The sequence below is a fragment of the Chiloscyllium plagiosum genome, chromosome 12, assembly GCF_004010195.1.
Source record: "Chiloscyllium plagiosum isolate BGI_BamShark_2017 chromosome 12, ASM401019v2, whole genome shotgun sequence".
Taxonomy (NCBI): Eukaryota; Metazoa; Chordata; class Chondrichthyes; order Orectolobiformes; family Hemiscylliidae; genus Chiloscyllium; species Chiloscyllium plagiosum.
This window is the reverse complement of record NC_057721.1, coordinates 48,216,838-48,230,531: the sequence shown is the minus strand read 5'-3', so window position 1 is coordinate 48,230,531 and position 13,694 is coordinate 48,216,838. Positions and strand designations below refer to the sequence as shown.

General features: G+C 38.1%; 1 protein-coding gene across 1 annotated transcript in view; it reads right to left on the bottom strand.

The window, feature by feature from the left end:
• Nucleotides 1-13,694, bottom strand: part of stxbp5l (syntaxin binding protein 5L) — a 546,595-nt gene that overhangs the window by 214,148 nt on the left and 318,753 nt on the right. The window contains exons 11-12 of the mRNA XM_043700990.1: nt 12,213-12,285; nt 3,655-3,805 (exon numbers count right to left, since the gene is read on the bottom strand). Coding sequence (XP_043556925.1) covers nt 3,655-3,805; nt 12,213-12,285 — 224 coding nt within the window. The remainder of the gene's footprint in view (nt 1-3,654; nt 3,806-12,212; nt 12,286-13,694) is intronic.

Sequence of the window (13,694 nt, the reverse complement as noted above, 5' to 3'; positions counted from 1 at the left end):
GTGGTGCATCATCCATAGCTAACTAAGACAGTTAAGCATAATGTTATAAAGTTGAAGGTGTATACTGTACCTTGAAGAGAAAGTGATTGCTGTTTTGAACTGAGAGCTTACATGCGTTTGTGATATGATTAGATGGCAGTTCCAGAGTGTACTGGAAAATTGGAAATATGTAACATTTGGCTGTGAAATTGGTTCCTGAGTTGGTTGCTGTTTTGATAACAATTCAAATTTAACCAATCAGTTTAAGTTATGACGAGGATACTAAAACCCAGTCGAGTTTGAATTTATTGTTTTGCCAATATTGAACCATTGAGATGATTTGATATTGGGGATATAAAAATGCGGACATTTTGAAAATTGGAGAGAGCAACTGTCATTGAGACAGTCCCAAGAAATTCGGAATGCTCTTCGTCAAAGGTACCTTTTCATATGAAACATATTCGCAGTAAAAAGACAGGAGGCCATATTTAATACAACCCAGTGTGGCATCAAGGAACCATTGCAAAACTATAGTCAATGGGAATCGGGTAAACTCTCTGTGGTTGAAGTCATATCTAGTACAAAAAATGATGGCTGTAATGCTGGGGTCAGTCATCACAGCTGCAAGACTGACATCATTGCAGGGGTTGCTCAGAGTGGTGTCCTAGGCTAATCAACGGGGAAATGATTCTCACCTTTTGGGTCCTGTATGAAAACTAGGATATGACAGAGCAATGCAACCCCTCAATACATTGATCGAATCTAAGCTCTGGAATCCTGCCACAAACAGCCATGAACTACGCTGGACAATTAAGCAACTAGCAGGAGGAAGAAGCTCTCCAGATATTTTCATTATGAATGACAAGGGAGCCCAGTGGATCAGTGCAGAAGTCAAGGCTGTAACATTTGCAAACACTTCCACTAAAAGTGCTGAGTGGGTCTTCCAAATCAGCCTCCCCCTGAAAGATTCTGGTCAATAGCCAATTTGGTTCATTTCATGTGATATCAAGAAACAGCTGAAGTCATTGGTTACTACAAATGCAATGGGCCCTTAAAACATACCAGAAATAGTATTAAAGATTTGTGCTCTACACACAACTATGCTAGTTGTTCCAGCACAGCTACAAAACTGGTATCTACCAGAATTATGTAGGTATGTACTGTCCAGAAAGCCAGAACAAATCAAAGCTGGTTAACTGCTGCCACAATCTATTTTCAATCATCAGTAAAGTGATGCAAAGAGTTAATCAACAGTGCTAACACATCACAATTCTGCCTAGTTTTGAGTTGACAGTGAACAGATTTAAGAATAGCTTCTTCCCCGTTATTGTCAGACTTATGAATGGATCTTCATATATTAGAGTTCATTTTTCTCTGCATCCTCTCTGTAGCTTAACACTATATTCTGTATTCTGTTCTATTACAATCAAGTACTTATGTAAGGTATGAGTTGTTTAGTTGACACGCAAAACATTATTTTTCACTGTATCTCAGTACATGTGACAATAATAAATCAAATGTAATCAGACATAGAATTTTAAAATTTGATTCCCTCATGCAGGTCATTAATATATATTATGATTAGCTGGAGTATCCTCTGTCTGTTTCTTCTCTGCCAACAAATTCTCAATCTATGCCAAAATATTACCCCATTCCCTGTGCTTTAACTTTAGCCACCAATCTCTTATGTAGGACCTAATCAAAAGGCTTTCAAAAGTCCAATAAACCAAATCTACTCATTGCCCTTTATTTATTCTATTAACTACATCCGAGAAAAACCCTAGTAGTTTAGTTAAACATGATTTGCTTTTCATAAGACGATGCTGGCTTTGTCCAATCAATTCAATGTTTTCCATATGTTCTTGGTCCAAACATAAAGAAAAGAGCTGAACTCCAGGGGTTAGGTGAGAGTGACTACCCTTAACATCAAGACTCCATCTAATCTGGAAATGGAGGAATGATTCTCACATTTTGGGTCCTGTATAAAAGCAGAGAAACATCCTCCCCAGAAGGGCAGGGCTTTGTGAGATCAGGAATAGAGTCCATAAAAAACAGGAAGAACACGGGGATTATATCCTCAGCATTAATCGAAGGTGAAGCTGCCTGGGAAAGATTGAGAACGAATGCCATAGGAAATTGTGACAAGCATCTGTGCACTTGTCACCAAATACCTCACAAGTTTTGCTTTGCTGGAAGCTGAATACCCACACAACTGCGCTGGGACTATTGGGTGGCAGCATGGGGAGTTGCACTCATCTGCTAGACTGTGACAAATGATGAAATTTCTTCCTATACTGGATGCACTTCAGTCTAACATACTCCTTCTGCTTACTGTGCCTCCATGCAGGTCTGGGTGGCCTCCTGCTACTTTCCCTGAAGCAGATCACCTTCTATTTCCTTAGAACCCCTAGGAGGACCTGTAGATCTCAATATTGAATTGAGACATTGTCTTTATCTTTTCACATGATTCTGATGAATTTGATTCAATTGTGTTCAAGTCTGGAGGCACTGCAGCATAACAGCAGCTACAGTAACACCTGACATGTTCTGTTTTAATTAGACCTGCACTTGAACACTCCCATATCCATTCCTGACCACGTGTTCACTAAATGCCACTGAATTCTTCTTTCGGTCAAGGGGTACTTTCCTGAGAATTTAGATCAATGACTGCTTTCTCTTGGAGTGCAAAAGGAGATCTCAGTCATAATCCCACAGAATAAAGTGCAGGAAGTGCAAGTCGACAATATAGGTCGAACACTCTTGACAATGAAGTAAAAGTCACAGAGCAATCTTGGAACAGAACTAAAAGCGGAAGTCCTCATGACCAAGTTTAGACGGCTGCCAATAATAGTAATAATCAATTAATAAAGTTGACAAAACAATATTAATTGGATAGTTACAGAAAATTTGAACTTTATTCTGAGGTACCAGATAATGGGCAACTAGCTTTGTCACATTGTCGACACAAAAAGCAAAAATGGTGCTGGTTACTTGGAGCTTGAAGAATCACTGGATGATGCAGATGTTAGATTGCAATCTCCCATGATTAGAAAAGTAACCTTAAATCTTAAAATGATTTTGATTACATATTCTTGGGAATGGCAGATCAATAAATGCATAAGCTCATTTCTGGAAGGTGATACTTTTCTACATAGAAGTGTTTCTGAAATTGCCCCAAGGGTTAGCAAATGCTGAAGAAAAATTATGAAATTAAACAAATGAATGATGCATCCATGGTGTAGTATTTCACATTGCACTCTTTTGCTGAAAATAAATTGTTTTTAAAAAAAAGCAGATCGTAAAATATTTTATTCGTATCATAAGGGAACATGTTTTGGCATCTTCATCATGCATTTTAATTTATTATGGCGTCCTAACAGATCCTAATGAGATTCAAATAGCCATGCTGTTGACAAAATGAGCATTACATACACTGGCCTACAGGGACTGAAACTACAAAAAAGTTATGAGATTGAAGTTTATGGCATGTGTATCTTAAGATAGTTGATTAGCATGCTAAAACCTAATGGAAATTATTATTTTTGCAGTACCAGGCATTCACCCCAAAATAGGTCAATATAACAGGACATTTAACAAATAAAACATTTAACAAATAAAATACAATGGTACATTTGCCAGCAGTAGAATAGTCCTACTGCACCAATATAAGCTTACCTTTGTGCTATATCCCTGTTTTTTTTGTTGTTTTGCTCCCACAGAATAAAGTGCAGGTATCAAATCAGGAGGACAATCGGCAAAATACGCAGAGCAAGTCACTGGAGACTCATGCAGATCCATTGAATATGGATTTTCAAAGATAGGAAAACTGACCAGAGAAACCAAAAATAGTAATATATTTTAAACAGTAAAGAAATTTTTATATTCAAACAATTAAACCATAATTGTGGTTAACATAAGACAGAAACTAAGGACAGAATTTAATAGAAAATGTGATATTAATTTGCTATTGCTTCCCTGAGTCCTCCCCTGTACACCTCCATATTGAGGTAAAAACAATGACTGCAGATGCTGGAAACCAGATTCTGGATCAGTGGTGCTGGAAGAGCACAGCAATTCAGGCAGCATCCGAGGACAGGCAAAATCGACGTTTCGGGCAAAAGCCCTTCATCAGGAATAAAGCTTTATTCCTGATGAAGGGCTTTTGCCCGAAACGTCGATTTTGCCTGTCCTCGGATGCTGCCTGAATTGCTGTGCTCTTCCAGCACCACTGATCCACCTCCATATTGAATCAGGTGAACACTGTTACTTAAGGACTTTATTCTTCTGCTGGATGAGTGGCAATAGTTGGAGCATCTGATTAGGCATCCTGTCATCCAGGAAGGGTCACCCCATTGACAAATCAAACCCCTGTACTGATGCCTACTCCTTTCCAAGACTGGCTGTTTTGGTTTTAGTGAACCCCACAAACCCACCTTCTTCCAGGGCTTCTATAATCTCTACTGGCCCAGGTCTATTGCCGTCCTAGCAATGACTACCATCACTGGGACCAAAATACTGTGGCCCTCTGACTGATTTCAGCTTACTGGTCAAAGAGCTGTTGGCTTAATGATTAGTCAGCAGCCTTCCAGGTTAGGACTTCCATTCTTAAAGGGCTAGCATAGAACATATAACATAGAATATTGAACATAGAAAAGTACAGCACAGAACAGACACTTTGGCCCATGATGTTGTGCCGAGATTTAATTCTAACGTAAAATATAGTAACTTAACCTACGTACCCCTCAACTCACTGCTATCCATGTGCATGTCCAGCAGTCGCTTAAATGTCCCTAATGACTCTGCTTCCACCACCACAGCTGGCAACGCTTTCCATGCATTCACAACTCTCTGCGTAAAGAACCTATCTCTGACGTCTCCTTTATACCTTCCTCCTAATATCTTCAAACTATGACTTCTTGCACCAGTCAATCCTGCCCTGGGGAAAAGTCTCTGGCTATTGATTCTATCTATTCCTCTCATTATTTTGTACACCTCGATCAGGTCTCCTCTCTTCTTCCTTCTCTCCAGAGAGAAAAGTCCAAGCTTATTCAACCTTTCTTCATAAGGCAAGCCCTTCAGTCCAGGCAGCATCCTGGTATACCTTCTATGCACTCTCTCCAAAGCCTCAGAATCTTTCCTATAGTAGAGCAACCAGAGCTGGACACAATATTCCAAGTGTGGTCTCATCAGGGACTTGTAGAGCTGCAGCAAAACCTCATGGCTCTTAAACTCGAACTCCCTGTTAATGAAAGCCAAAATACCATATGCTTTCTTAACAACCCTATCCACTTGGATGGCATCTTAACTGATTACCAATAGGATGTAGAAAGCACCACTGCAGTGGTAACTTAATTCAGTGGTGATTCCTGAAGAAGGGCTTATGCCCGAAACGTCGATTCTCCTGTTCCTTGGATGCTGCCTGACCTGCTGCGCTTTTCCAGCAACACATTTTCAGCGCTAATTTAATTCAGCCCCAAGTATCACTGCAAGTTACAGCACACAAAGTGGCTGATTTATAATGAAATTGAAGCAGAGTTTCTTTGAAAAAGAAACTCCTCTGTATATTGCCTGCATATAGACATAATTATGCAAACACATATTCTGCCCCTTTTGAGCTGGATGTGCATTTCCAGAGCATATCAGTGATCATAGGAAGTTTCTGCTGAAAGAAATGTATCCTTTAATTCAGTGGAAATGATGCAAATCCCTTAGAAATCATTTGAAGGTTTTACATTAAGGATACATGCCAGTTTTCAGAAATTCCCAAATGAATATCGGATATTTTTAAAGGACATTTGGATTATTGTAAAGATCTTTAAAATGAATGGGTTTTAAAAGATAAAACAAATTCTGTGGATGCTGGCAATCTGAAACAAACACAGAGAATACTGGAGAAACTCAGCAGGTCTGGCAGCATCTGTGGAGAGAGAAACAGAGTTAACATTTTGAGTCTGGTATGACTCTTCTTTAGAATTGGACTCTACCAAAAAAGAAAGGAAAAAAATGCCTCAGAAATTTGAAAACAGTTTTTTTTCCAAACTTTGAAATCTAATAGTTGGTAATACAAATGTTTGTCAAACATAATTGTAACAATTCTCTAACAAACACTATAACACATATTAGGTTTATAATATTGATACAACACACTACCTCTTAAAATTTAAGGTAAAATGAAATAAATTGTTCTAAAATCTACTTCACAGGAAGCTTGGGTGATTTGACTGTTCATGATTAAAAGGGATCCAAACTGTTTCACTGGTCACAGCTGTCAATTTAGTTCCAAGATAATGGAATGCTGGACTTTTAAGGACAACTAATCAGCTTTTCTACTTAGATACAAGGCCTTGTGATTCAGATTGCCATGGAGAAGTAGAGGAAGTCACTGTAAAATTCAGGTTATAAACTTACCTAGAATATCACTGAATGTCACATACCGTGTTTCTAGTGTGTCTGGAACCAGGTGAAAGGCATCATTTAAAGACTAAAAAGGTTTCCATGGGTTGCTGTGCAGGAATTCAGGTGGAAGCTCATGCTTAAACAAAATTCATGGGGAGTTATAACAAGGATGAAAGAGTCACCTAGCTTGAGTTAGAGGGAGAGTGTCTGGGTCAAAAAAAACCCCTGTGGACAACAGTTCTAAGATTGCAAGTTACCAGCGTGAGAAAATAACAGGAATGAACTTTCAAGAGCTAAAAATCATTTTGGATTAATTTTGGGAAAATTGAATGTAAAGGACAGTGTAAAGTATCCCGCAAAGTGTGTTTTTTCAGATAGGCTAAAAATAACAAGAAATAGCAGTTCTGTTCTGTGGTTTAAAGTATAAGCTGCTTGCAAGGATGGTGTTTAGTGGGCAATGCTTTTAATTTGTTGTTACAGTAGTTGTCTTATAACTTAAAATGTCATTGTGTCATTATTTTGACATTTAACCGAAATTTCTTTTCAAAGGCTATTGGTCTCAATTAGTGTCATAACATCTAACTTTCGTCAATGGCCATTTCACTGGTGAACTTCTCTTTAATTAGTAGTACAATCTTAAGCTGCTCTATTTATCTTGTTATCTTTTGTTTATATAGTTGCATTGCAAATATTTTGATCTTTTTAACTCTCAGCCAGAGTATTTAAGTAAGAGAGTTTGATCATTCATTATTAGTAAGTTTTGTAAAGCTGTAATTCAGTCTTGATTAGTATTTGCTCATTTATGGCCAGTTCAAACCTGAAAGAGTAAGAGAATATGTAGTGCTACTTCCAAACTGCAATCTTGCCCTTATTTGTCACAAATACAGTCCTACTGAAAAAATGAGGAAGCCTTTAAACTCAGAATTATACAGCACAGAAAAGGTCCTTCAGCCCATCAAATCTGTGCCTAAAACAGCTACCACTAAAGGCACTCTCATCCCAATTTCCTGCACTTGTCCCATATCCTAGAATGTTATAATATTTCATGTGCTCATGCAAATATTTTTTAAAGGTTTAAGTTTTCTTGCCTCCATTACCTTCCCAGGTAGTGCATTCCACACTTCCACCACCCTGAGTGAAAATGTTTTTTTTCTGAAATCCCCTCTGAATCTCCTGCCCCTTACCCTAAAATTATGCCCTCTCGTGATTGACCCCTAAACCAAGGGGAACAGCTGCTTCCTACTTACCCTGTCCATACCCCTCATTATCTTGTACACCTCAGTCATAACTAGCCCTCACCACTCAACTTTCTCTGTTCTAAAGAAAACAATCCAGGCCTATCTAGTCTCTCCTTATAGCTTAATTGCTCCAACCAGGCAACATCCTGGTGAACCTCCTCTGTACCCTCTCTAGTACTATCACATCCTTCCTGTAGTGAGGTGAGAACTGCACATAATACTCCAGCTCTGGCCTAACCAACACTTTGTACAATTCCAACATTATCTCCTTACTTTTATACTCTGTGCCATGACTGATGAAAGCAAGTGTCTCATATTTCTTCTTAACTATCCTATTCAGGGATTTGTAAATAATTACCCCAAAGTATTTCTGTTCCTCTGAGCTACCTAGTGTCCTGCTATTTATTAAATATTCCCTTATCCTGTTTCTTCTTCCAAAATGCAGCAGATTTTCCATGTAAAAATTATTAAACACTTTAAGTATTGTAATAACATCCATGAATTATCTAAATGTAACATTTATTTCAAGATGTCTGATGAGTATGTTTACAGCGAAACTAATACAGTAGTGTAATCTCCAAACATAGCTTGTGCCTTGAGTGCTGCAACACAGAGATCATGTGGTCATGAAACAACATCTGGTACTCGGCTTATTTGCATGTTGAGTGCTGAAAGGGATATCACTCCAACTATGAGAACACAACATCCCTTTTCATCCCAAAGGCAGCTGAAAGCCATGATCATTGGGTACTAACAATGTTAGTTAACAGAAATAGGGATTATAACATTGACAAGTACATAAGCCTAAGAATCTTTACATTGTTTCCATGTTTTGACAACTGCTCAGGATCTTGTTATGGAGTAATCTTCGGCAAGTTTGGATTTCATGCTTTGCTGTTCTTGGTCTGCAGATGTGCCATTGATATGTTGATTGTTATTCTGGGATTATTTCTCATTTGCTATGCATGACTGACGAATTGCATACTTTCTTCAGCTGACTCACTGCTCCTCGGTTTTACTTCATTAGCTGTTACAATTTCATTAAGCCTTGGCTTGCTGCACACTTCAGATATCTTTGCACATAACCATGCTCCCATTGTGATGTGTGTGACTCTGAGCATTTGTAATGTGTGTAGCTGATTCACATCATGCATCAACTTCATCCTCTCTTGTTTGTCAAGAAATGTATTCTCCATCTTGGAGAATTTAGATAAGTAGTTTCAGTTATGGTAATCTGATCAGTGTATCAAAAGTGACCGTTTTGGAAACAGTTTTGAAGCAGATGTCAAAAAATATATCCCTGTACTTTTACCTGAAGTCATTGTAGTCGAGGTAGTGCACTTATCATTGGTTTGCAGCAAATCATTTCCAATCATTAATAATTAGTTTCCAAACAGATATGTATGGAATCTTATGGTACTGAATAATACAGCAAATGTTTCATGATCTATATTGGAATGATCGGATAGCATGTATGATGACCTTTGGATCCAAATGCAATTGGTTTGCCATCTCGCAAGAAGCAGAGTCCTAGCCCTTTCTGTGATGTGTTGACTTCCAGGATTATTCTCTCCCTTGGTAGTTATACTGCAGGATGTAGTTCGCTGCTGTCAGTGCTTGTTTGAGAGACGCAACGTATGTTGATGATCCCTATGCCACTCAAATATGTCTTTCTTTAGGAGCTTTGTCAATGTTAATGCTTTGTTGGATAAATTTGGTGTACATGGTGCAAAGAAGTTGAAGAATCCAAATCCTTTCTGTAGATCTTCTTTGTTTAGTGGGCTAGGAATTTGACTTACATCTTTCACTTTATGGGACAGCATCTGGAACCTGAATATATAGTCAAAAAATTGATTTAATTTACATTAACCTGCACTTCTGGTTGTTGAAAATTAACATTTTGCATTGAGCTACTACTAGCAGTGAAAGGAGATTCTAATCACGCCCTTTTTTCAGTTTTGTTAACATTGCAATATCATCAGAAATGCATACGCATACAAGCATATTTTCTGTAAATCCGGTATGTTGGTATGTTGCCAGAACAGATCTTGACTAACAGATCAACTAAAAGATAGTTGCTGGAACCCATATTTTCCAAATAGTGTTCTGAAGCTTTCTTAGCGACGTGTACCAACCAAAATTGATGTTTGGCATCTGGTTTGGAGAAGAATTTGACTCCTGTGAATTTTGGATTCAGTCCCTCTAGTTTTGGAATCTTGTGTAGGCAACTCTCTAGGAGAAGTTTAGATATCTCAGATCTAGACATAATTGATTGCACCATCCTTCTTTAGGATACATGTAACTGAATTAGTCTGTGTAATGATCCACATTGCGGATTATGCTATTGCGCTCCACATCATCCAACTTCTTTGGGTGCAATACGCATCACTTTTGAAACTTCTTATGGCATCAAACATGTTTGGATACAATTGTTGTAAATCTTGGACTGAGTAAATGTCAGTTTCCTTGGAATCTTCTGTGAGATGAATACCTTGGTGACCTCATAGATAGTCACAATGTTAGGAGTATTACAACCTGGTACTCTACTAGAGGTCTTTTAGCAACTATTAGACAAAATATTTGTGGCTATCACGCTGAATTTCCATAGTAAACCGATATAAGGGATTGTGATACATTGTATGCAGCTAATTTAGTGGTTGTCAGGTGTACCATTGAATTCTAATGATCCTGGCATATGCCCTTCAGAGTTCAGATTGGTAGGATATTTCTGTCAGTCTTGGTTTTGAGAGTGTGTTTGATAGGTTTCTTTGGGTAAATGACGTTGATTGTGGTTGACTTCATCTAATATGTCATATTTACAATGTAGAAAGCAAGTTCATCCTCTGCTTGCAAAATATTTTAACATAGAAACATAGAAGATAGGAGCAGGAGTAGGCGATCTGGCCTTTTCAGCATGCTCCGCCATTCATCATAGTCATGGTTGATCATCCAATTCAATAGTCTGTTTCCTCTTTTCCCCATATCCTTTGATCCCTTTAGCTCCAAATACAAACCCAACTCCTTATTGAAATTAAACGATGTTTTGGCCTTGACTTTTCCTATGAAAGCAAATTTCCCAGGCTCACCACTCTCTGGATGAAGAAATTACTTTGGGTCTTCACTTGAGCCTGCCTTGCTGTAAACTTTGTGTATTGGCTTATGTTTACACAGGTCTCTGACATATTCCTTGCTGCTATTATCATTATGTTGTGTATGTCTTCTATTTGGTTGCACCTTTGTTGTAAGCTTCTGGCTGCATCTTTGAAAACAGTTTGATGCATAGGTGGGCTCTGTGTCTTTTTGTACTACACTTGCTAAAAAGCCTGCTTGCTTTTTGTGTCCTGACTACAGTGTCTTTATGGTTTGCTGCACCTACTGATTGCAAGTGTTGTTGTTCATTTTCTGACATTCTACTAACAATGAATTAATAATATAATCTTTCTACTTTTCCCCAAGAGACATTTTTTTGGAACACTTCAATAAATGTTGAGGCAATCATCAATTCCACTATCCACTCTAATAGCACACAGCCTTTGAAGAAGTTGCATTCGTTGTCCCTTTTTACAGGATCTACTGATAAATAGATTTATTGATTTCTGTGGCTTTTGTCTGGAGGATATTAACTCTAGGTGATGAATTTTAAAACTGTCTCCCACATTCATCTGATCTTCTAGTATTTTCATACCTTTGCAAGTTCATTCTGATTCTCTTCAGATATGCCTGAGATATTGACTCTGTTTAACTCACGTTATGGAGCATTGCTGGATCCTTTGATTAACAAGTTTGAACTCAGATAGAAGAACCAAGGCTTTCTGGTTCATTGTGGGGAATTTTGTCACCATTCTTCTGCTGTTCTTTTGTCTTTTCAATTTATATTTAATTTTATATTGAACTTTGTGCACCACTCCCTTGGTGCTTTCAGCACGAAACTTATATTTCCTTTTTTTTGGTTTGAAACTTGTTTCCATGTGTATTTTGACGTCTCCACACTATCCCTTAATGCAGGCCACTTTTCCTTTCTTTGAATTTTGGCACACTTTCTTTTGGTTTGACACGGGCTGACTGGACAGTCATTTAAATACAAAATAGTTTTTAGATAAGGTGGATTTGATTTCGCTGGCACCTGCATGAAACTGTCCAAGTTGGAGATACTTAGTTTGAAAAAAAACTTATTTCCTTTTTTTTGTACCGTGGGATCTTCTGGATTGCTGTTACATTCTTTTTGCCCCTGTTCCCTTTGGACTTCTAGTTGTAAGGCTGATTTATTCTTTGTTTTATTTTGCTATATCTAAGCTGTGCACCGCATAACAATTTTTTTGTGTAATCTAAATGTAACACAAATGAAGTTCATGAATTGCAGTCACTTGGTGGGTTTATTTACAGCTAAACTAATATATACCTAGTTTGATCTGCAGACTTAGCCTATACTGTGAGTGACGCAGAGCACAGAGCTTATTCTTATGTGAAAACATCTGGATAATTGGCTCATTTGTACGTTGAGCTCTTAAAGGGACATGACTCCAAATGATAACACAACACTGTTTGCAAATATAAAAGTAGGGCTCAATTATGTAAATATGTCTGTGTAAATATACTTACTTGCTTTGCGTCAGATCGACAACAATCAAATCTTTTTCAAGTAGCACAACAACTGCATAAGGTTCTTGAAATTCTGTTAAGCACAATTAAACAGAATCTAATTATATTGGAAAAAAAACAGTATGTTGTAATTTGTACATGGAATACAGGTGTCACTGGCTACTATCCATCCTTAATTGTCCAGAGAGCAATTAAGAGTCATTCAGGTTGCTGTAGGTTTGCAGTCACGCTTAGGCCAGATCAGGTAAGAATGGCAGATTTTCTTTCCTGAACAGTATTCATGGAGCAAATGGGTTTTTAACAACAATTAACAGTGGTTACATGGTTGCCAGTAGGCTAGCTGTTTATTCCATACTTTTATTGAATTCAAATTTATTGTTCTATTATGGCAAGATTCAAACCCATGTCCCTGAACATTATTTCTAGATTACTAGTTTAGAGGCATTACCACTAATGCAACCCCCTCCCTCTTTATACACAGAATGGAACTGAATGCCTGTAGAATATCCATTTCCACAAATTAAAACTACTTATTTATTATGTTGATAGACGTAGGGGTCTCTGACTGGGGTAAAGATGAAATTATGGCAAGATATTTTGCTAAATTTATCAATATTTATCACAATAAATCAAAATTAAATAACCAATTAAATGCACATTTTAGTTGAGAGAGCACCAATACTTTTTCTCATTTTTTTCATGAAGTGTGGACATTGCTGAAATGTATACACACTCCTTGAAATAAATGGTTTGCTCTGCCATTTTAATCACAAGGCAGATTTCCCATCTTAAATTCCAACTCAAGATGATAACACAATAGAGTTCCTGAGCCAGAGCCTGTCCGCTCCATCTCTTTTTTTTTCTTTTCTTCGTTATATGTTTATTTTCCTTTTCTTCCTTTTTTTCTCTCTACTTACCTTCGTTCCTCACACAGATTCGATTGACTCCTAGCCTCGTGGAGGCCTGGCATGAATTCGATGGACTCCAGCTTTGAGGAAGCCCAGTGCAGACTAGTCTAGAGGAACCCAGAGCAGAAATGTGGACTCCTGGGCTTGAGATGAAGCCCAGTGTAGACGCATGGGCTCGACATGATGTCCTGTGTGGCCTCCTGGGCTCGAGTTGAAACCCAGTGCAGATTCTCTGAGATGAAGTCCAGCATGCACTCCAGGGCTCAAGGTGAAGCCCAACATGGACTGCCTGCTTTAGAACCTCAGGACTGTAATGCTGAATCTTTTTTTAATTTTACTAATTTATACTAGAGATAGTCAACATGGTTTTGTGTGTGGGAAATCATGTCTCACAAACTTGATTGAGTTTTTTGAGGAAGTAACAAAGAGGATTGATGAGGGCAGAGCAGTAGATATGATCTATATGGACTTCAGTAAGGCGTTCGACAAGGTTCCCCATGGGAGACTGATTAGCAAGGTTAGATCTCATGGAATACAGGGAGAACTAGCCATTTGGACACAGAACTGGCTCAAA